Source organism: Panthera tigris, chromosome B3, assembly GCF_018350195.1.
Source record: "Panthera tigris isolate Pti1 chromosome B3, P.tigris_Pti1_mat1.1, whole genome shotgun sequence".
Taxonomy (NCBI): domain Eukaryota; kingdom Metazoa; phylum Chordata; class Mammalia; order Carnivora; family Felidae; genus Panthera; species Panthera tigris.
In genome coordinates, this window is record NC_056665.1 from 79,196,907 (window position 1) to 79,221,887 (window position 24,981).

The 24,981-nt window shown below is 35.9% G+C and overlaps 1 protein-coding gene across 2 annotated transcripts in view; it reads right to left on the reverse strand.

The window, feature by feature from the left end:
* The window catches only part of PRKD1 (protein kinase D1), a 327,480-nt gene that overhangs the window by 38,777 nt on the left and 263,722 nt on the right, over positions 1-24,981 (reverse strand). For both annotated transcript variants that reach the window (XM_042989495.1, XM_042989494.1), the window contains 9 exons: positions 16,694-16,904; positions 16,438-16,515; positions 14,107-14,311; positions 12,297-12,420; positions 10,568-10,645; positions 8,579-8,858; positions 7,479-7,531; positions 5,151-5,223; positions 2,716-2,822 (listed from right to left, as the gene is read on the reverse strand). In XM_042989495.1, the coding sequence (XP_042845429.1) occupies positions 2,716-2,822; positions 5,151-5,223; positions 7,479-7,531; positions 8,579-8,858; positions 10,568-10,645; positions 12,297-12,420; positions 14,107-14,311; positions 16,438-16,515; positions 16,694-16,904 (1,209 nt within the window). The remainder of the gene's footprint in view (positions 1-2,715; positions 2,823-5,150; positions 5,224-7,478; positions 7,532-8,578; positions 8,859-10,567; positions 10,646-12,296; positions 12,421-14,106; positions 14,312-16,437; positions 16,516-16,693; positions 16,905-24,981) is intronic.

The following is a 24,981-nucleotide window of genomic DNA, read 5'->3' on the forward strand; positions in this document are numbered from 1 at the left end:
ATTCAACAAATATTTGCTAAACACGTAATGTGCACCAGGAAAAAATTCTTGTGTTTGGGATACATCAGTAAGTGAAACCATGATATCTGCCCTCCAGATGTGCACATTCTAGTGAAGGGGCTGGGGTGAGAAACACACAACAAATACAACAAATGAAATTCTGTAACAGACCAGAAGGCAATTAAGTGCTATGGAAGAAAAAAAACCATAGATCAGAGTTAACAGTGGTACAGGGGTATGGATGTGAGGGGGTTTGAGTGGACTGTATTTTTAAATAAGGTGAGAGTGGCATTTATATATCAATGATATGAACTTAAACATCATTGTCTCTGGATATTGAATTATAATCTTTCTGGGAAGCTGATAAATTTGACAATTGGTAAAAAGGTTCAAACTTTTTTTTTTCATTTGTTTCAGTTGGAAGATAGGATGAGTTCCCTATTTTTGATGAACAAATTTTGAACCAATTGGCAACTTTATGATAAACTACAAACTACTGAATCCAATATGTGCATATAATTAAGCCAAACCTTAATAAGACGCATAGTACATGCTATGTGATTGAAAATTCAACACATAAATATGCTGCAAACATCTGACTGACGGAAGGCATAGCCGAGTGATTCAAACTAAGACTCATGACAAAAAGGATCTGTGTGTCTCTGCCTCCACTGTAACCACTGGACACGGAACAGTACTTAGTTCGTGATATGTGTACTCAATCAATACAAGTTTGATGAAAAAAGTGAAGACTGGTTAGGGCCAGTGGGGAGGAGTGATAAGCAATGAGCATTTCTGAGATTTCAGGCCATAATATGAGAACTGTTCCAACTCTTCATGTACTCAAGGGGCAGAATTTGACTTTCAACCTAACCAAACTTTTTTTTTTTAGAAACCCCTAACGAAAATGTTGCCAAAGCCTGTTTATTGCAACTGAGTTGTTAATTGCATCCACTCTTTTAGAAGAGGAAATGGGAGGCAGTTTATGCTCAGGTGTATTTTATTTTTCTACCTTACTACAGAATCAGCAGCTGATAACATACAGACATGCTCAGGAGAGCCAATTATAGGTTCTAGACACAGAAAATCAGACATTCAACATTGATCTAGTCACTCTCTGCCACTGCCATAAAATGTAGAGTGACAGAGCCATGTTAACCAAGAAACTTCCCTCATGTCTGGTAAGGAAGGATAAATGCCTCTGTACACATGCCAGTCTGGATGTTGGCCTGTTGCAAAGGATCTGCCTTCAGGACACTATGTGGGAGGGGAGACGGGGACGGCGGGGGCCAGAGTTGGCAAGATGTCATTGACTAACTTTTCAGACGTCACTTACAGCTCAATGTTGCCAAGTTAAGAATTTTCTAAAAAAATCTTTTTCGGTAACTGATTAGCAAACGCCAAGCTATGAATCTATGAATTGGCATCTTCAGAGCCGTGGTTATCATCTTCCCCATGAAAACAGAGAACACTGTGGTAGTTCTCTGTGTTACATAGTTGTTCAGAAGCACAAAAACACCATCTTTAGAAATTCTTAGTCCCAGAAAAGTCTATGTTATTTTTCTATATATAGCAAGCATTATTTTTGGTTGTCCATGCACATGAACTCCTTTAGGGCAGAAGTTGCATCTTCTTCAACTTTTTATTGATGAAACTCAATAAAGTGCAGTTAAATGAAACAAGTGAAGAAATGCAATATGTTTTGCTTTGTTAGTGATGTTCAAATGAAAATTATTCAATAAAGCTATGAATTAGAAATTATGACCAGCTTGCACAACAAGTAGAGAATTATGGTGGTTATATAAAAAAATGGCCATTTATCAATGGCCTAATTGTCTAGACTGAATAGCTAGGTTGACCACATTTAGCAAACAGTTGCTCAATTTCCTTTTAGTCTGTGGAAAAAGTTTTAACAGTTACAAAAAATTGTATATACCACATAATATGTCTGACTAACATATTCTGGCTTGAAAAAGGGATTGGGGTGCCTGGGTGGCTCAGTCGGTTAAGTGTCCAACTTCGGCTCAGGTCATGATCTTGCAGTTCATGAGTTCGAGCCCCATGTTGGACTCTGTGCTGACAGCTCACAGCCTGGAGCCTGCTTTGGATTCTGTGTCTCCCTCTCTCTCTGCCCCACCCCTGCTTGCATGCTCTCTCTCTGTCTCTTTCTCCCTTTCAAAAATAAACAAACATTAAAAAAAAAAAGTAAAAGGGATGACTGTTAATGAAAGGAGTTAAGGAACATGCTCAATATTAAGAGAAAGGCTTACTTTGAGAGACAAAGAGGACATTAACAATACCAAGATGATCTGAATCTCAGGCATACATTACTCATTTACTTGATATGCTGACAGTTACATACTCAATTCATACAATTATCACAGCATAACGGTGGAATGTTTATGAAGACAAGGCCATTTACAATGTGAAACAAAATGGTTCAGCATGTCCACAATGAGCAAATGCTGAAACATTATCCATTTAATGAGCATTAATAATGTATTAAAATCCAGAATTAGATACATAAAAAAGAACAAATGTTGCCCAGACTCAGGAAAGATACTACACAGGTAGTAGTTCGATGCTTGATCTGCCTTTCCAGTTATTTTAAAGTGTTCCCAAAAATCTACGCCCCAGGTATTTGGATAACTTTTCTTTGTTTTGAAGAAGTTGGAGGAATATTTTAGAGCCTCCAAAAGAAAAGCAAAGAAGTACCTGTAGAATTGCAACCTCATTACGAAGCTGGCTTTCTTGTTTGGTTGGAAATCTTAATTTGTCAATGATTTTAATAGCTACGTCTCTTCCTGTTTTACGATGTTTTCCTTTAAAATGAAAAGGGGAAATATTAGCATAATGTTACTAAATATCATATGTATTAAAGAACACCAGAATTTATAAAGATAATTTTAAGAATTACAAAAATGTTTCACTGAATAAATTAACATTTCTAATGAGCACCAACTTATATCCATCAAGATTTCATTTCTTGGCTCCATTATTCTGAATCAAATATGTACTATAAAATCAGCCACAATTTAGAACAAAAAAGTGGGACATTAAAAGCTATACCTATCAACAGCCTGATATTTTCTCACAAAAATATGTATTTTAGAAACAGGATATTGAACTACTTAATATGGACAATATTATACCACCAGCAAAATGCTCTCCTTAAGAAAGTATAATTTTAAAGTCCTGGTAAACTAATGCACATTAAAATGGAAAGAATAAAAAGTCTTGGCTCTCACTAGCTTTGTGACCTTGAGAAATAATTTAAATTTTCTGACTTTTTGGTTCCTCATCTTCAATGGTAGGGCTGTTGTGAGCATTCGATGAAATAAGATATGTAAGGTACACACAGTACCCAGGTAATTATACACACTCACCTTCACCATCACCATCATCATCACCATCATCACATGACAGGCCTTTTCCATACATTACATCCCATTTAATTCTCACAACAAACCTTATAGGGAATCTACAGGGCACCCTCAAGCTCTTCACTTCTATACTACTATAGTGTAGTAGATACAGAATACAGTAGTAGTAAATAAATATGAACATGAAAACAGGAAGTCGACCTAATTACTCAAGTTTTTTCACATACAAACTAAACTGAGATTCAATTGTTCCAACATTTGATGTAAATCTGGTGTTCCTCCCCGCTCTACCCCACTCTCTTCCCGTTGACTCCTTTCGGACTGCTTCCCTTCACTACCAGATTGTCTTGTTTTCACATTCTCTGCTTCCCTAACACCACTTATTCTTTGACGCACTGTGATCTCTACTCCAACTCAGCCATTTTACTTTCTACAATCTTCAAGGTCAGAGCCTTTTTTGTCTCTACTCCTCTGCTGCTATAGTACTTGACCTTCCTTCTGATAGCTGTTCTCATCTGCTTCATCCCCTGTGTGTCTAGGCTTAACTTTTCAGTTTCTTTGTGGAGGCCTCTTCCTGGGCCTGCTCTTTTAGTGTTGGGTATTACAAATTATCTGGTCTCCCTAACTTCATTTCTTACCCCTACACTATGTGCAGTTGTGCATATTTGTTATGCTCTACTCGCAAGACTTTTCCTTTTTTGTAAGCAATTATTACAATGTAGAGCAATACTCTGTGTAGTACTGTTACACTGTTGTGCAGCAACAAAAAGCACAATGGCTGCTGACTTATGGTAGGTTTTCCATTAAAAAAATCATTTGAGCATTTTTTAAGAATCAAAATCACTTTTTTTCTTTTCTTTTCTTTCTTTCTTTTTTTAAGTAAACTGCATGTCCAACGTGGGGCTCAAACTCATGACCACAAGATCAAGAGTCACATGCTCTATACCCTAAGCCAGCCAAGCACCTCTAAAATTACTTTTTAGAACAGAATATAACTTAATCAGTTTTTAACTGAAAAAGCATAATATTATACTACCATAAATAATATTGAGTGAGACACTGTGATAATTTCAGAGCACTCCCACCTCACAAAAAAGATGATTTTTTAACTGATTATATCCAGGACAGGAAGTTATGATGGCATTTTATAGGGCTGGTAAAACATTAATGTTAAATGTTTCTTAAAGCCTTGAAGAATGTAACTGAACTGGCTAGAATCTAGAACAGCAAAGGTTAAAGTAATAAATTCACCAAATAGCTTGACAATAAGAAAAAGGTAAAAATATAGTCTTTCATTTCAAAAATGTTAAAAATGATAACCTTAATGAATACGTACATTGTCAAGAATATTAGAATTAAAAAATTATTTTATCTAGTTACATGAATGGATTTCTGTAGAGTTCTCATCTAATATGCTAAAAGGAAATACTAAATAGTAATTAGTTTATAAATTATAATTTCCATGCTTCTCAATATTTTGTCTAAATAAACCAACATCTAACCAGTATTATAGATAGAGTTTGTCAATATGTAAGCAAAAGAAGTGTTTTAGGAGTAGAAAAATTTCTCTTAGAAGACAAAAATACCCATTTTTTCCCAACAGTGACTATCTTGAGAAATTTTGAAAAAGGTAAAACACAGAGATAGATATACACACAAACATATATACACACAGTGTTGTCTGTTATGTTTTTATTGGAGATACTGTTATTCTACATAAAGTAGCTAAAACTCCAAGTTAATAAAAATACTAGTGAACTAACCTACCTCCGTAAACAATTCCAAATTGCCCAGAACCCAGTACTTCATCAGGAAAAATTTGATATACTGTGCTGATGTCCTATAGGCACAAGCCCAATGAAAAACAAACATGAAGCAGTACAAAGCATTAGTCCTGATAAGTTATATAAGTCTATCATATATATCACAAATACTATTAAATATTTTAACATAAACAATGAGATTGTAGGTGCTAGATGAACTCTGCAGTATCAATGAGTATTCAAAGCATGCTCTACAATTAACTGAATTGTAATGTTTTTTGAAAACTGTTTGGCTCTTTAATTCCTTAAATTCTTCCTCGTATAACTTAACATGTACTTAACAGATCCAGACAAACATATAAGTACAGACATACCAATAATTCAGTTTCCTCAACAAAGCATTTAATTAAATTTCTATCAAATATATAAAATAAAATTTTCATATGTATAGACATGTTAAAAAAAAAAGAAAACTATTCGGCTCTTAAGCAGCATATGTTTTTCTCATGTTCAGTCAAATATGTTTCTACAGAGAAATAAGACTTAAAACTATACTATGCTACTTATTGTAAGTATTCAAAAAGGGATTTGCTTGTTGGGATGGTTATTTAGAAATTTCAGGTTAAATAATCATGGGTCCAAATCACATATCTGTGCCAGTCCTGATTCCAATCACCCTACTCTCTACGGTTAGGATGGTGAGGATGCCTCTATGGATCATCCATTCATCACACCCAGATGAATCTAAACTGAAAGGGCTGAATCACCATGGATTGGAGATAGTACAGAAGGATGACAATCCACTGTGGAATTCTCATCTGTGAGGTAACTAAACTCTTCCATTTTTATAAACCACTTCTGGAGATCACATGATCCAAATGTCTAGTCTTTTTGAAAAAAATGCCAAATAGAGCATTTTGCTTTAATCTAGGTCTTACAGTCTCCAATTTGATGACCACGCTCATGAAAACACAAACAGTACTTTTCACTTAATGTATTCCTATTCCTATTCTATCATTCTGAATTTTCTGCATATCCTCCACTCTTGTACTCTTTGTCTTTTCAGAGAAAGAGCCCTTTCACATCACTTCATATCCTATCCACTCTTATCTTTTCCTTTGTGCTCTTCCCTAGAAAACAATCATGCATTGTCTCTATCCTGTTATCCCTTCAGAGTATCCATGGGTGGGTTCAAGGCTGTCTGGAGATAAAACAAATTAATACGACTCCAGTATTTCAAGTCCAAGCCACTCCATCTTTTTCACATGGCTCAATGGCCCACCCCAAATTTTCAGGGGACAACAGTGGCTGAACAAAGTGGAATCACTAGACAGGTATCTAGAATTTTCCAGGAGGTTTATAGATTAACCTTTATTTCCCCAAATATTCTCTGGCTGAGCAAGAACAACAGGAACCTGCAAGTGTCTAGAAGTGTACTTCAGGACTGACAGCATAAGAATACTATGAAGTTTTCCTAATTCTCTTTAATTCAACTTTGATTTCCAGTTTACTTCATGCCACCGGAACAAAGTTTGCAAAGCTATAACTAGTGATGAATAGAGTTTCACAGAGTTTATTCTTTAAAACCTAAACTCACATCAATGTAAGTTAGGCTATAAACATCATGCTTTTGGTCGTAAGTATAACAGGCAAAATACAGCAAAAGGTCTTGAGTCATAGGACAGGGTGGGAAAGGCTTGATTACATTTTGCCTGCCTGACATGACATGTATAAATGACAAAGCATAATAATGAAGCATAATAAATTATCTCATAATATGTCTATAATTTTCAAAAACGGAGTTGAAAGGATGGAGTTATGTGGAGCAGCTGATGAGGGTGTTAGAATATGGACTATACGTTCTGAATTATGGAGTTTTCTGAGGTCTCCTTGCTGCATACAAGTGACTCTAAAAGCATTTCCAATGCCTTGCCCTATGACAGCGCTCCTAGGTGGCAATCAAGGAATGAGGATAAGGGCATATTTAAGCTACTCATGCAACTCAAAGAATTTATTTTGTTTGGTATTGTGTTATATCAACCATTAAAATTCTAATACCAAGAAGGGCAAATGTGGGAAAAATCAGTCACTACATTAGAATTATTCATCTGAGATGAATAATAGGTATTTAGGAAGAAGATCACTTAAAAAATCCACATAATGCAATGTTTCTAAAATCTTATGGAAGAAAAATATCCAAATAGACCCAATTTTATTTTCTAGAAAATACTGTAAAATTAAAATGTTAGATAAATAAAAATGCATTTTAAGATCCTTATTTTCCAATAAAGAATCACATTACCAAGCTTTATATTAGTAGGTATATACTCACCACATTTTCTTGAATCTGGCAATTTGATACTGAAATACTCACAGAAATCTCTCCTGGAAATACATGTTAAAAAATACACAAAGGAAGTAAGTGAAGTAATAGCAAAACAGGTAGATACATGTTTACTAATCAAGCTGAAGGGTTGTTTTTAAATCACAGCAATTAAATGTTTCTAGGAAAAGTTCATTACAATATTTCTTTCCTTTACAATTACATATTTACTCTGTACTTGGTTTTGAAAAAAAGAATATTTTGTCAGTTTAGAGTCTGAAGTCATGAAGCCTTGGGTTAAATGCTGGCTGCCTCTTCACAGCTCTGGTAAAGCTGAGACAACTTAATCTCTCTAGGGCCTGATGGCCTCACCTTGTAAAACAGGCAAATCATTAACGTCCACCTGTTTGGGTTGTTTTAGGGATCATAATAGAGACCTCCTGTAAAATCCTTAGCCATAAAATAAACATATATAATCTATTTCTATGTACACTGGGTTAGACATCAATTGAAAAGCTGTGAAAGATCAGAAGATAACATACTGTGATATGAAAAACAGGTTTTTTTCCCCCCATAGGATTTGCTATTAATAGCCATTATAAAATTTAAAATTACATATTTTTACATAGATATTCCTCTAAAATATCTTTTTAAAATTCATCCTCAACCCTTGATCATGATTGCATTTTGGTAAAATCTGTCTCATTCTACTAATGAACAGGGATTTCTTCCTGGGATACAATTTTCTAGAGCTTCCAAGTACTCTGAACACCCAGTATCCTACACAGAGTAGGACAGTTTTGAGGAAACATGTTAACTCAGATATGCAAATAGCAAGACTGGGATTCCAGATCAAACTCAAGCTGACTAGATTACTCCTTCTTTTATGACCAACAGCTCTAGGTTTCTGCTATTGCCTAATAAATATACAGGGTTTACGTGAATTTGTTCAAATTTTCATATAAAATTAAAAAAAAATAAAATAGGATCATTTAATGAAGTACCTTAGCAGCTTCCATATAGAGACCCTATGTTCACCAATAAACTAAGTCATCCCCAAAGAAGCTCTCTTTATCTGTTCTACAGACACAAAACTAGAGCATACTCACTGTGCGAGTTGGTTCCTGAACCTACAGTCGAGCCCTTGGGTATGACAGGCATGAGAGCATGCTGGATGGCCATCTCCCACATCCTGGCCACATCGACGCCAACGCCACTGGTGAGGACACTGCTATTTGGTGGTGGGCTGGAAGGATTGACCACGTTTTCTCCCACATAATATACTACATTTGCTGTAGTGATCTCAAAGCAATGAGGATTGGCCCCATTAGGAATTAAAGCTGAAGGTTTTGCTGGTTCCAGAGATAAAATTTCTGATAAGGGGATTTCCTGTGGAAGAAAGAGTGTAGTAACTGCAGTTTATCAAAAGTATGTAAACGTTCAAATAAATTTCATGCTAGGCACATGTGACAAACACAGAATACTAGTAAGCAAAATTCAAAAATACCTGTACTAGGGGAAAGTTTATCATCTCCTCTCACCAGAAAAATTCAAGTGACCTTTCTACTATGTTCATGTGGCAAGAAAATGTATGAATACAAATAATGGTTTTGAACCTGCATCAAGATCTAAGAATATAAAAGATTGACTTTTATACCTATGAGGTAGAATCACAACACTTTTGAAATGCATTTGGATATGCATGGCTGTTTTTAAGCTTTGACTATCCTTTAAGGCACTAAAATGCATCATATAATTTAATTCAATAGATGTTAATATCATAATATTGCCAAATGAACAGTTTTAGTGAGGAAGGCCTCAGAGATTGATTTTAAAAGTAGTTGCTTGGGGCGCCTGGGTGGCTTGGTCGGTTAAGCGTCCTACTTCGGCTCAGGTCATGATCTCACGGTCCGTGGGTTCGAGCCCCGCATCGGGCTCTGTGCTGACAGCTCAGAACCTGGAGCCTGTTTCAGATTCTGTGTCTCCCTCTCTCTCTGCCCCTCCCCTGTTCATGCTCTGTCTCTCCCTGTCTCAAAAATAAATAAACGTTAAAAAAAAAATTTAAAAAAAAAAAGTAGTTGCTTTTAGGGGCACCTGGGTGGCTCAGTCAGTTGAGCGTCTGACTTCAGCTCAGGTCATGATCTCGCGGTTCGTGAGTTCAAGCCCTGCGTCGGGCTCTGTGCTGACAGCTCGGAGCCTGAAGCCTGCTTCAGATTCTGTGTCTCCCTCTCTCTCTGCCCCTCCCCTGCTCATATTCTGTCTCTCTCTCTCAAAAATAAATAAACATTAAAAAAATTTTTAAGTAGTTGCTTTTCAGACAATTTGACATTAAAAAATTAATCACCACATTGTCTTCCCAGAGGTATGGAATGACTAAGGAATAATGACTTTTAAAATAAATTTTTAATTTAAAATGTAATGAGGTTTCCTTTTTGTGTGAGAGCTGTGGACAGTGGACACAGAGAGGCCCGTCAACTATGGCTGAGTCCGCATGAAGTTTGAAGGAGCAAGTATATACTGTTTTCACTATGAACTTCTTTCAGAGGCACCTTCTACTGGGTGATACATGTGTGACATCTGTATTATTTCATGTGGGGAGACAAAATGAAAACTGCTGCCAAATGTTTCTCTAGAGGAAAGTGCTCTTTATGAATATCAGCAAAGTATGAAGACATCACATGATGTTTCTTAACCCTCCTGGCAATGTGCTGTGAGGCTATTTATGAAAAAAAAAAAAAAAGCAAAAAATGCTGGATAGAATGGATTTCAAGAATTTTCTTGTCACTTATCTCCCAGGCCTTGAATTTTCTAGTTAAAATATACATATCTAACATATTCAGTTAAGATTCCTTTTCCCCACCACCATCCAATAGGGCCAGAAGCACTCCACAGGGAAATTCGAAACTCACAGATGACTAACTTGGGGTCACAATCTGATTCTCCCCAAATCTGCAAATGTCAGAAAAAAAAATATCTATTGGAGCAAGCACAAAATAGTCATGTCTGCTAGATGTATTTCGTATTCCTGATACCCTAACATTCTCATGAGAAGACAAGAGGGGGCAGAAGACTCCAATCAGGGAAAAAGCCACCCTTACCTTATAGTACCTGCTTCCTGTGTCATTTTGAAAGAGGGTAATACATTTGCTATCCAGTCTCCAATAGTGTCGTTTCCGCTGAAACAGAGGTAAGATTCAGGATCATTAAAAAATTTTTAAAATACTTACAGATTATAAAATAATACCCAAGATTGATAAAAACATAAACATTTTCCCAATGGGGAGATAAGATCTGGTGGTGGAAAATTCATGGGCTATGGACCAGGAAGATTCACACTTAATTTTAGATTATAGAAGATGACTATTCAGCAAATGTGTGATACGTTTCTGCATCTATATCAGAAGGTTAGGAATAATAAAGGAGGTAATATATTAGCACCCAGTGCAGTGTCTGACACTTAGTACATGCATAGTAAATAATTCTATTTTAAAATTTATTTGACTACTTATAGAGCTAGACGTGGATTTGTAGTTTGTAATGAAATTAAAAGTGTTAAATATAAGAGCTATAATAAGAGATAATGAGATGTAATATTTATGTATACTCATTATTTCAGAACATAAGGAATGCCATGCTGATCCAGTCAAATATTTTGGCTTCCATTAGAAATGGAAGAATTCTGAATATTACAGAATAACTAAAGAATATTTTGGAGGATGTCAAGTCTGATTCCATGATATCAATTTAACTAAATCAGGGGAATGCATCAAACTCTACCTTGTCTAAACATCACAACAGATCTAAACTTCTATGATTTGGTGATTAGGTTCTTGTTGAGTCTAGGTATATGTTCCACGATTTTAGGGTATGTATGTGTGTGCATGTGTATCTGTGTATTCATCTTTTTAGACCAAAAAGCCCTAGCAGTGTTCTTGGTCTCATCCACAACTAACCTTAGACCAGTCAAATATACTAGATATATTTTAAATACTGTATACCATGTCTAGGAAGAACTAAAAGATGATATTCAGTTGGATCCCACAATAAGTCATGTAAATCTCTCTCCAGAAGAAAATACTGATATTACAGATAGTGTAATTAGGTTATGGTTGTCTATTTGTTAAAAGAAAAAATGGAGATCCTATAGATAGGAGGTGAGGAATAACCACCTATCTTACTACCAGTAAGTGAGAAAGATGCTTATCACCAAATGTCACTTAGTTCTACAAAAATGAAGATCAATTTTTTTCTCTCTTACACACATGCACAATCTCATTTGCCACCTACTAGGAGAATCTGGAGTAGTGAACACCTCAGACTACATTTAAAAAAATTAAAATATGTTGTCCTTTATCTAAAACAGTATAGGATCACTATATTCCCGAATAGGTTAGTTGTTAAGTGAACACTTAACTAAGGATTTGAAAAGTATATGAATTATCATAGTTTTTTTCTCTCCCTAAAATGCAGTGTTTTTTTCCTTCAAATTCTGAATCCCAGAGGAGCATTGAGAAAGCACATATTGTCGTTTTCATTACTGCTATAAAATGACAGGTATTCATTCAAGTAGTTTGGAGATCATCTCAAGTAATAGAGGTCAATGATTTTGTTTCCCTGAGACTGCTGCCTATGTTTTTTTCTAGCTCAGTTGCTTGCTCAACTATATCTGACACCTAGAGAATGTTAATGTGTTCTATCTGATCCTATGCCATGCCTGAGCAGAGGTTTGTTCCTGGTAACTCCCATCCCATAGTCTCGACAAGGCATTAGCAATTCTTCAAATCGAAGCTAGCAAGCAGAGAGTGCATTGCTGGCTGTGGATCTTACCAGTGTGTCTTTGCTGGTATAGTGGACCATCCAGCCTTCTTTCATCACTGTGCTGCTTTTCCTCTTTGTGTGTTTGACAGACTGCACGACTCTCATGAGCGGGATATTGTTGCTTGTTGATGGACTTGAAAAGTCAAAATATTTTGGGAGAGAAATGCTTTTAGATACAGATCTTTTCCTGCATAAAACCTTATTTCAGCTATTGCAGAATGAAAGTCAAAAAACATTCATATCGCATTTTTGGTGAAATGTACTGTCAGAATATCATGGTTCAGAATCTGGATTACTCTGAGTGATAGGCACTTTACATGTATACTTTAAAAATTCTGGGGCGCCTGGGTGGCTCAGTCGGTTGAGTGCCGACTTCGGCTCAGGTCACGATCTCGCGGTCCGTGAGTTCGAGCCCCGCATCGGGCCCCTGTGCTGACAGCTCAGAGCCCGGAGCCTGTTTCAGATTCTGTGTCTCCCTCTCTCTGACCCTCCCCCATTCATGCTCTGTCTCTCTCTGTCTCAAAAATAAATAAGCGTTAAAAAAATAAATAAAAAAAAATAAAAATTCTGAGGCAGGATAATAATCACCTTAGTCTTTAGGTTGAACTGCATGGTGTTAAGTTTTCAGGTAAACATTAGATTACTGTCTTACTGTACTGAGGCCACAGTATTCAGAACCACACATAAAAGTTTATTTGCTTACTTATTACATATTACAGTCAAAATATTAATTGTGCATAATATCATTTAACATGAATTTGAGTCTGGATAATTTCATAAAAAGTAGAATCTGCTGTTTAAACTCTCTTTTAAATATTTATCATTCATGGAATTATGCTGATCCTTCATCGCTTTCTTTGCTTGTCTGGTCTGTCTCTTCCTGTCTTCTTCTCTACCCCCATGCATAAATGCAAGCACCTTTCCGAATATTCTCCCCATTTTGATACTACAGAAATAAATGTACAGCTTCAAAGACAGTTGGGTCATAAGGCTGACATTTTCCAGTAGTTAAAAAATATTTCTTATGCCATTCATTGAAAAAATCTAATTATTTTATTGCTCTACTCCCATGAGCAATTCCAGATTGTCAATAAATATGGCATTTATAAAATGGATACAAAATTCTGAATACATTTTATAATATAAATCAGAGGCTGAGAAACTTTTTCTGTGAAAGACCAGGTATAAACATTTTTAAGTTCTGCAGAATACTTAACTCTGCCATTGTAGTACAAAAGCTGCCATCGACAATATGGTCATGCCTATGTTCCAATAAAACTTCATTTCAAAATAGGCAGCAGCCTGATTGGCCACAGTGTGCTGATCCCTGATATCAAAAATGGGGATTATCTAATAATCAAGAAGTATAGATTATTAAATCCCAAATATAAAATGTTACATACTTCTGAAGTAAGACAGTAACACAGTAAGATGTAGACATATGTGATATTTGTATTAGGGGTCAGCTTTAAGGCAGATGGTGTCTGTTGAGGTTGGCCCCCGATTTTTGCAGGCCCACACAATGAGCGCTGAATAAACAGTAATTTAGTAGTAAACCTGTGGATGGCAAACATGAGTACCTCTCACATGCAAAAGGAAAGGGATCATAGAAAGAAGCAATGCTAGGAAGAGGATGCAAGCTATACTGCTCCAAGGCAATCTGACCTCCTCACTCCACCAGCTCTCCTCTACAGTTCAGAGAGCATTCATAAGCAAATCAAGCAAACACTTGAAATTTCTTTTTCGATAGATTAAAATATCAAAGTGTCCTAAAAAGTAAATCCCCCTATTGGACTGAAACCGGGAGTACAGCCCTTACCTGATAGTTCTGTTGGACTCCTCTGGGTCTGGGTCTGGGTCCTGCATTTCCCCACTGTCATTCTGACACTCTGCCATCACCACCTCGGTGTCTTGAACCATTGCTTCTTCCATGTCATCCATGAGCCCACTGTTCCTTTCACTGTCATTGTCATCACTCCCTTCTTCCATGACCACATCAGACTCTGCCCCAGGGCTAAGCAAATCTGAAAAATTGTTTTGCACCCATGGTGATAAACCTGAAATCCTAGTCGGGGTTACGGGAGTTAGGCAATCCTACAACATATCAATTGGAAGCCCTAAAAAATACTTATTTCAAGAATTTATCTTCTCTTTCCCTTTCCTTTTTTTATTTCATAAGTATCTGAACTTATCAGAGGATGAATATATAATTTTACACGCAGATGTTTCTTTTTCATGCCCCTAAGCCTAAAAAGATGAAAAGTTATGGAGAGCCTTGGCAGGAAGCCAAGGGTGGGATAGAAGCAAACTTCTAGGAAGCAAAGTGATACCAGGAACAAGGGAAGAGGAAACTGATGTATTTCAGTAGCACAGCCCTTGTGGGAAAAAGAGATATATGCAAAGATGAGGGAAACTTTCACATCCAAGACTGGGGGTCATTGATTCTTGCTATTCTAGTAACTTGAAGTCATGGATTCCAATACATTAAATTGGCCACATAAGCAGCAGCTTTTAAATACTTAAGATATTTGATATTTGAAGTAATAATGAATCATGTAATTATGCATTTGATGGTAATGCAACAAATTATAATGACAACTGACCCTTGAACAACATGGATTTGAACTGTGCGGGTCTACTTATACACAGATTTTTTTCATCAATATGGTACTATAAATGTATTTTTTCTTCCTTATGATTTTCTTAATAACATATTTTTCTCTTGCTTACTTTATTGTAAGAATATAGTATATAATACATATAAATACAAAATATGTGTTAATCAACTATGCTATCATTAATAGGCTTCTGGTCAACAGTAGGCTATTAGTTAAGTTTTTGGGGAGTCAAAAGTTATAGTCACGTTTTTGACTGCATGCAGGGGGTCAGTTCAAGGGTCAACTGTACTTACTAATGCAGAGTACTTATTTTAAAATTGGAAAATAGACTGATCAGGGACCTTTCTTAGCCTGCCAAGCTTTAAAAATTCACGTTTTACTAGATTTTTCTGACTGTATGGGAAAATGCAATTTCAAAGTAATCCACAGTATCAAAAACTGCACTGTTTCCCCTTAGTTCCAGTTATCAAGCACATACTGACATTTCCTGGGCCTGAACAAAGTGAATTCTACATGCCACAGAAAGTAGGAAGATTGCCAAGCTTTCCATTTTGGCAGCTAATTCATAAATCTCCAAGGCAGAAACTAGCATAGGAATGCTTTCGAGAGACTTCCCCTCTTCTTCTTCTAGATATATATTTCTTCTAGAGAAGAAAATTCTGGAGCAAATATAACCATTTATTCTTCAGAGTTTTATCAACAAAAATGCTCAATTGTTTCTCTGGTCTTCTGTCACCATTTTTTCCCCAGAGAAATCATAAAACTGATACTAGACTGAAGGTATAAAGCAGTCCACTATCTACAGAAAAAGTTATCCTGGGGTACTAAGTCAAATATTTGCTAAGGCTGCATTAGAAAGACTACCTGGGGAGAAAATGTAAGCTGTTCCTTTAGGATGTGGTATTTTTCTTAAGGTGTCCTTCAAAGTTAATTTATGACATTAGGATTTCCCCAATAGTCCCAACTATAAAACACAATATATATTTTCAATTAGCTGAATTAAAGTTCTTTGTATTATTATTAAAGATTCAAGTTTACAAGAACACACATAATGGAATTAACTGAGTGGAGGAAGGGATGATTATTTCCTGATGGTCAGTCTCTGATTCTTTCCTCCCTTGACAGACAGGGAAGAAAAATTAATCTCCATCTCAATGCTTGGAATTAAAAGGACAGAGAAAAAGAGACTGAGAGCTATAACTTGCAGGCATTCCAACATTTTCCACATTTTTGAATAAACTAGGACAAGAGTATTAAAAAGAGAGCTGAGAAAGAAACTGTAGACATCCAAGTTTTCAGTACTAGCTGTGCACTGCATAAAAATCAAGCAAAGCTCTTTGGTTTTTGTTTTCTTTTTTATCAAAACTCAATGATGAGTGCTTTTCTACAGTAAAACAGGACAAACTGAGCCCATAATTTACTTTCGGCTGGGTCACAAGTATCTGAACAGAAAAAAGAAGAAATACAGCTAAGTCATCACGGACACACTCCTGAACAGGAAAGAAGCACAGCGTGACTGATCTTTTACCTACCTCCATTAATGGTCACTTCGCCGAGGCAGTTGTTTGGTACTTTGGATGCACAACGTTTGTGACAGTTGAATCTGCAGTCTGATCATAAAGATTTTAAAAGAAAACAAAAACACAGAATTGATAAAAAAGAAAAGTTGTAAAAAACAAAGACAAAACAAAACAAACAAAAAAAACCAGTGCCTTCAAATGGCTGAGGATTAATTTCCGGATCAAAGTTTGGCTGGTGACAAATATTTGGTGGCAAGATCATCCTTACCTTTGCATTGCAGGCCCTGCCTAAAAAGCCCCTTGAGAAGCTTCTTGCAGTACTGGCACACTGTGGGCCTGGTGTAGGAGTGGATGACGAATGTGTGTGGCACTTTCACTTTAGACATCAAAATCTTGTCGAGCTGAATTGGTCGTCCAATATATGACTGAGAATTTGACCTCTTTTCTCGACCAATAAATGACTCTGATGGTGACTTTTGCTATATGTTTGAAATACAATAAAGGATAATAATATGTAAGAGATGACTTGATATAAAACACACACACACACACACACACACACACACACACACACACATACACACACACACATATATTTTTTTTTAAGTAGGTTTCATGCCCAGTACAGAGTCCAACATGGAGCCCAATACAGGGCTCAAACTCACGACCCTGAGATCAAGACCTGAGCTGAGACAAGAGTCAGACACTTAACCAACTGAGCCACCTAGGCACCCCTAAAAGTATATATGTTTTTAATTGCATTTTGCCTTACTATTTAGCAGTTTGATCCATAAGAAAATGAGAGTAATAAATTAAAACTGTGTTTCTGTTATTTAATGTAATTTATACCTCCTTTATTTCTCTCATTTGACCTACCTTATTTTTAAAAATCTAAAAAGAAGAGAACTAGAGATCAGAATATTTGAACCTGATTTGTAGGAGTTAGAAAGTATTTTTGGCTTTAAAAAAGTAATGTAATTAGTTGTAATACAGAAGTATAAAATTGAAAGCAAATAAAAAATTGTTTTTAACCCCACTACACATGTTATTTGATGGAAATTTTCTAAAGTATTAAAAAAGGCAAGCAGTTCAGCAAGGTAGAAGATAACAAGTAAATCCCATCTGTCTGCCCTACATAGTACATCACCTGAAAAGTGGTTACAGCTCCTTTGGGTTCCCTCAAAGAAAAAATAAATATGGCTTTATGTTATTCTTCAACAGTATAAAAGTGAAGGGCTAAAATTATGCTATCATTTTTACAACTGAAAAACAAATAAACTAGTGGACTATATGAGCCACACAAATACGGGTGTTTCTTTATAAGGATATCTCTGTGCACTCTTGTCTCCATTTTAAAATTATTTAATTAGCCCAGTACATAGATTTTTTTTTAATTAAATGAATTAAAATTAACTGTGTCTTCTGTTTTTGGACAATTTCATATAGCTCTTGATATCATGGAAATGTTCTTGGGAATCATCAGAATAAATGTACTTTGAAATCATCAGAATAAAGGAGGAATTGAATTACTTTTTAATAGTTTTATTGTAATTATACATCTCATTTATTAAGCTCCTACCTTTAGTAATCATTGTGTGAGGAACCTTACAAGATAGGGTTTATTATCAAAAGTTCAGCCATCTAAGCTCATAAAGTTGAAGTATATCCTCTTGAGTCAAAGGCTAGTGAAAGTCAAAACATGAACCTATATTTGTTTGCCTCCAGAGCCCTTATATTATCACCTTACTCAGTCAGTGCCAGGTTTGGAATGATTACTGACAAGATGAGAAAGAAATCTTATTTACATACAATTTCTAACCATTTCAATGACTATTGGCACCAAAAGGTAACACCATTTATTACCAAATGGAGAAATTTTGATTTGCCAGTTCACTAGCTATAATCAAAAGAAATCTGAGGTGAAATTTGTCATAGGGATATTATGTCTACAGTTACATTTATAATTACAATCCCATAAAGATAAATCCCATAAAGATAACTGTAAAGGATAATTACCCTGGAAAGTTTCAACCCACACAGAGAAGTCTAGGGAGCTTAAAGATAGGCCACAGGTTTGCCAAACCAGAATCATGAACATGAATATACTGAATAAATATCTTCAATGGAACTGAAAAATAATTAAATTTATTAAATTTTCACAGGGTTAGGTCCCAGTTTTTTGTATCCTTCTTGAGTAACTGTAGCCACCAGGCCAGTTTTAAGCACAGTCTAAAATGAAAATTGATATTTTTCCATAGTTGGAAAGTTTCAACACTCAGAATAAAAGCTGACCTGACATCACACTTTCTTAGCAGACTTAAAATGTTCTCAGACTTGGGAAATCCTATGAAAAGTTGACCAAATCACTCTTCAGCTATTTTCCTTAATCTTAAGGTACCTAATTCTAGGCTGTGTTCCTAGAGTCAGTTTCACAAAGGATTATTTACTATATTGTGATGCAAATTCACTTAGAAGAGCGAGAGGCAATCTGATAAATTGAATGTTTTCTTGTTATCCAACATGGTAACATTCACTTAAACACTGCCTTAAACTAGAAGTCATTTATTTTATTACCTTCAAGGTAGGACTAAATAAGGAATTTTTAAATGTTACATGAGTTTATAGAAGAAAAGTTTGCTGTCACTATGGTCCACAGACTGTATTACACACATTATTTAGGCAATGGTGAGATTCACACAGCCACATGCGTCCTTGGCACTGAATAACATCTCACAAATTCTATAATTTATAATGTCAGAAATTAAGACTTTAACAGCACTTAAGATTTAAAAGGAATTTGAGGTTTTAATAGTATTAATAAAGAGTGCCCTCCTGGTATTCATGACATTTTAAAATTAAAATCAGTTAGCATCATGACCCAGGAGCTTATGTTGTTTAATTTTACTAGATAACAAACACTCTGGGAAAGGGAGAATGGGGAGGCCTTCAGAGTTTCGTTTGTACAATTATACTCTATGTTTCTGGAGTGTACACACACACACACACATACACGCGTGCTTTTCCCTACAAGGACGCAAATCTCAGCCAAGACAAAAAAGGAAGATGGGGTCACTATTTGATAATTTTGTAAATGCTTATGAGATATTTATCCACTCTTCAACCAAAATGCAAAACAAGGCCTTTATTGATACCTAACAGATTATAAAACAAACAGAAAAACAAAAGCCTATGAAATAAAGCCTTGCCTTGTAACACACATTTATCATAGTTTATGGAAATGTTTAAGAACTAACATTTCTGTAATCTTGTTAATAATCCCTTTGAAACTATTTCTAATGATGTGAACACAAACCAAACACTCTTAAGGATTTTCAGAACACCAATACATTTTTCATTAGTAATTAATATTCAGTTACTATTTTAAGCCAAAAAATGTCATTTTAATTATTAGGTTAAGTTTTATTTGAAGGTATATAGACCGGAAAGCCATAATTACAGTATTTTGTTTGTTGCATCAAGTTACAGGGTAGGCGAGATTTAGAAATTGGTAATGGTAAAGAAAATAGATATTTGATATTTTGATATTGATATTGATATTGTGAACTGTTCTTTTCTAGACTGGAGGAGTTTAGATCAAGTTACAGGTGTGAAACCTTTGTGAGAGCCCCAAGATAACTGCAAAGTATGGTATTGGTGTGTGTGTGTATGGAAATGACTTGACTTGGCAAATTATACTTGATACAAAGTATAAAGACTTCATTTCTGTATTCAGTGATATATCACATCATGGACAGAAGAGAACAGGAGAGCAGAAAAATGATGAAAGCTGAGTTTTAAAGCCAGTATTAGAGATTACATAAAGGTTACAGAGATTAATTATTTTAAGTTTTGTGAGGTGCCTATAGTATTCTTATGCTAACTGTATTCATTTGAAATTACAGCCAAAGTAAAAACTGTATGTGTTGAACACCTACTTACATGGATAAAATACCCTGCTTTTCTAGAGGCTGAATTTGTTCTGTAACCTGGTATGCTAAATTAATGACTCAGCAAGTTTGGAACCTTCCCAGGAAATGACTGCTTAGATTACATTATGGAAACTCCAACTGCCAGCATGTCTTTAACATTTAACAGGACTCTGAAACCATTTCCCAACAAGGTATATTCTACTTTGCGGTTCAAAATGAGTCCCCTTCATTAGTAAAGCTGGAAAACAGAGGGTGGGAAGTTGCCTTTCCTTGTGGTTTGCTTGTTGCCATTTATGTAAAAATCAAACATAGATTTTGCAAGATAAAAGTCACTTTACAAAATGCATGGCTCAAATGAAAACCTCTGTGGTTTTAAAATATTTATATTTATTAAGTAAAATTCACTTCACAGCCTCATATTGGGAATGGATTTGGGGTGACATTAAGCTCCCCTTGAGTCAAAGAGAAACAGAAGACAACACTTTGGCATACGCGTTGACATCTTTTTCTGACTTGTCTCAATCATTAGACAATAAGCTCCTAAGAGAAGGACAGTGACTTAATCATATTTGAACTCTGTTAATGGAAGAAGTGCCTGGTACATGCTAAACAATAAACATTGCTTGAACTGAACAGAATTAATGTTTTCAAGAAGTAACTGCAAGGAGATAATGGATGCGACATTTCAATAGAGATATTCAAGATACAAACTATTATGTAAGCCTCCTTTTAAATGTAATATTAACTGGGTTGTGACTTTGACATATCTGCTTTACAGGGTTTCAATTTTAAGAGAGTACAGTTGGCTAAGGAATGCTTTTCACTGCAACTGCTCTCTCTACGTGTCTGCCTGTTCCTCACCCCTGCTTGGCATATCCAATGCAAATACAAAATCTGTCAGAACTCTTCTGCTCTGGAAAGAAAGGGACAGTAAATTCCAATACTTGTACGTTGTTAAAAGCAATGCGTAGACTGTCAGTATGAGAGATGCGATGGAGAATGGTGGCCAATATAAGAAATTAGAGAGGACAGGTTCAGAATAAAAGGGATGGCCAAGCTCATGGATTAGTAATCCACGTGAGTATGTGAGCCCAGTGTTGGCTGACCTCTTAGTTTTTCAAAAACCAAGCAGAAAATCTAGTTGTTTATGAAGTAACTCTATTTCCAAGTGTTGGCAACTCTGAAAAAATTCTGAAACATTGTGCCAGCCAGTCAACTCATTTGAGGACTAAATCTCGCCCATAGGAATTCCGAGACCTTTAAACAAGACAATGACATAAAACACCTTCTTTAACCATTATATGGGCCAAACTCTTTTCATAGCACTTTACATGCATTAATTCATTGACACTCCATGGCCACTAGTGTTATGATCCCCATTTTACAAATTAGTAAACTGAATCATAGGGAAGTTACATCATTTGCCCCTGATCACAGTCTGTCAGTAGCAGAACTATGAATTCATGTAGTCTCACTCCAGGTGATAAATAATGATTCCTCTCTCCTTAGCTCCTCCCAGTTTTCACATTCCCTGGTTTTATGCTAATAGAAAAGCAAGAAGTATTTTCTTCCCTTCACTTAAGTCACGATGGTACAATTCTTGGGGGTAAAGTGAGAATAATTAAGTAATAACATGTTCTATATGCCAAAATGCAATGCAAAAATATTGTGAATCTCTTAACCTTGACCTACAGAATATTGTGAATCTCTTAACCTTGACCTACAGAAGAGACTTTCAACCAGATTGTCTGTGCTCAGAGGATAGCATCTGAATCATACATGTTTTCTAGCACAAAATGACTAACTTAATAAACAGCTTCTATTGTATAAGCATCACTCAGTTGTCTGCCTGCTTTCTTATTCAGGTGCTGTTCTACTTAAAAGATACAAGCACAACTGTGTGAAAACAGATCCAACCAAACATTAATCCTTTATTTCAGAAGTTTTAACATCTAGTATTTTGGACTATCACTCAAAGAACTGTGCAGAATACCACCTTATGATAGTTCCTACTACTGCCATCAAGATTGATCTATTTAATTTAGCAAGTGTTTCCTGGGGCAAATCTTACCTGAAAACCCAATTCAGATGCTGCTAGACATAGAAAGGCCAGTAAATAAGTCTCTGTGCCCAGTAACTTTAAATCCAATAGAATTTTGGATAAAACATAATTGTTACTATGGACTATCACAATATGTGCTTTTCCTGTCTTTCTGTATACATGGTTCTGCCTCATTCTTTGGATTTCAGTTCATATATCACCTTCTCCGAGAGGCCTCCAGACCATCTAACTTACTGCTCACTCCCCATTCACATTTTGTTATTCTTTGGCACACCATCCTGTCTCCTCCAAAGCCATTACTGCAGCCTGCAATGGTCTTACTTACCTGTTTGCTTATTGTATTTTTATTGTCTCTTTTCATAGAATGTGAGTGCCATGAGGAGAGAATCTTGATGGTTTTGTTCAACACTGTATCACCAACTTCTGGAATACTGTCTCACACAGAGTAAGTGCCCATGTATATGAAGGTTTGAAGAAAAGATAAAACACCCCCATGGTGGAGGAAAAGGGGTCATTCAGAAAACACTCATGTTTCCATGCCCTGCACTTCACTGAGTAGAGGGAGGGTAGAGCATTAGGTGACTCTCAATCGTTCAGTGCTCTTCTGTTACAATTCTGATTCCCTTGAACTGCCTGCCAAGTATGACAGATAAATGAGTCTGGCCCCTCAGTTGGATACCCTAAATATGTATAGCATAAATAAAAGCTAATCAACACCTTTTCTTAACATTGAAAAGAGTTGCTACAGGGCAGGAAAAAAAAAGTGTGCCCTTGCTTAGTGGTGACCGATGCTGTATTTTACAACAGAGAATTCATTTCTTAATGTTTGCTGTGATTTGTGAAAGCTGTCACACTAATAACATAAATGCTCTCTTATTAAAAATACAAGGTGGTCTGGAGTTTCCGAATGCTAAAGTAGTTTTAAAAGTTATATTAACTTTTTTATTGCATCACTCTTTTTAGGTAAACAGAAATGAAGGGTAAAGGAACCTTACTATTTGCTTTAAGTGATCCACTCTTTGCAGGGAAAGCACCAGAACTGTTCAAGAATGGTTGCAAATTACATGTGCTGTTCTTTCAAAATGTCAGTTACCAAAATCCTACAAATCCATGGGATCTTGGAAGAAAGGGGAGACATAACATAAGATTACCTCTCTTTTTACTTGAAGTCAATGTGACCTTAATGCCTTGCACTCTAAAGCTACACAATAAAAAAGGAGCATTTCCATTGAAGAAGAAAATACTTTTGGATGTCAACAGCTTCTGCTCTGGGGCTTCAAATGTCAGAGTTGGTCTACACATAGAAAGTGAATCAGAAGGTAAACAGATTATGTGGAAAAAACAAGAATAGTAATGTTAGGAACGTATATTCCCATAGTATCTGACCTTGCCTAAGTTGACAAAAGCCTGGTCTGGGTCTATGAACTCATAGGAGAATGGAATGAAATAATCTGGAAAGAGTCTGTCCCATTGATTACTGACTTAAAGACACCAAGGAAAAGCTGGAAAAGCACGCCATAAACACAATCCAAGGCTACAAAGGTTAGAGCCTCTCCCTTCAAAAGTAAGTGTAACTTAAGGGCTCACAAAGATAATTTTATGGCATTTTATAGAATCTTAACCTATAACAATGAATGGTAAATGCATAGCACTGTGTGTCTATGTATGTGCATCTGAAATAACATGGTAGAATCAAAGATTAGATTTTAATGTAACTCAGTTAAAAAAGAGAGAAGAATAAGACAAGGTTTTTTCCTTATCAATTTTGAGTTTAAAAATATAGGAAAGCACTCCCTCAATAAAATTATACCACTCGGTGATATTTTCAGTGTACAGCTACAGAAAAATAATCACCAAAAACTAGGCTATTTGGAGAAAGAAGTACGTATATTTGCTCATAACTTCTGGACATTGTTTCATCTTGCATTAATGATTAAAATGGCAATACTTCCATTCTTCTTGAGAAGGGAGAGGGGCATTCATTGGATCAAACAGAACCAGGTATCAGAAAACCATGCCTAATGAATCAAGTAAAATCATGTAGCTAAATATTTCTGAGAACACAGAAAAATATTTTAGAAGCTGAATTATTTCTCAAGCTTCTGGAAGTCTAATTTAAAATACCAATTCCAATATTCCACTTTCTTCACACCTCATTATTATTTTTTCTAGACAAGCCTTCAATTCTTTTTTTTTGGGGGGGGGTGAAACATTCCTGAGAACAGTAATCTTTTTTTTTTTTCTTTTTCTTTTCCCCATAGTACTCAGCTAAGAGCTCACTAGGACCTCAGTAGTCATGATTGGTCAGGAAGTAAATGAGAAGGGACTGAAATTTGTTCAGGTCTGGCATGACATTAGACTAAGCAAATGCCTGTTATTGATAACATGGGGTGGGGGGCTGTTTTGCATCTTAAGGTAGAGAGCAGTGTTTTCTGTTTTAAGGCATGGCTTGTAGGGAGTGTTAGGAAAGCCATGGTCCCTTTTCTGAGGGGAACATAGGTCCTTTAGAGCCTGCTTTAAAGACCTATTAGTTCCCAAGACCTATATGTTTATAAGTGTGGGCAA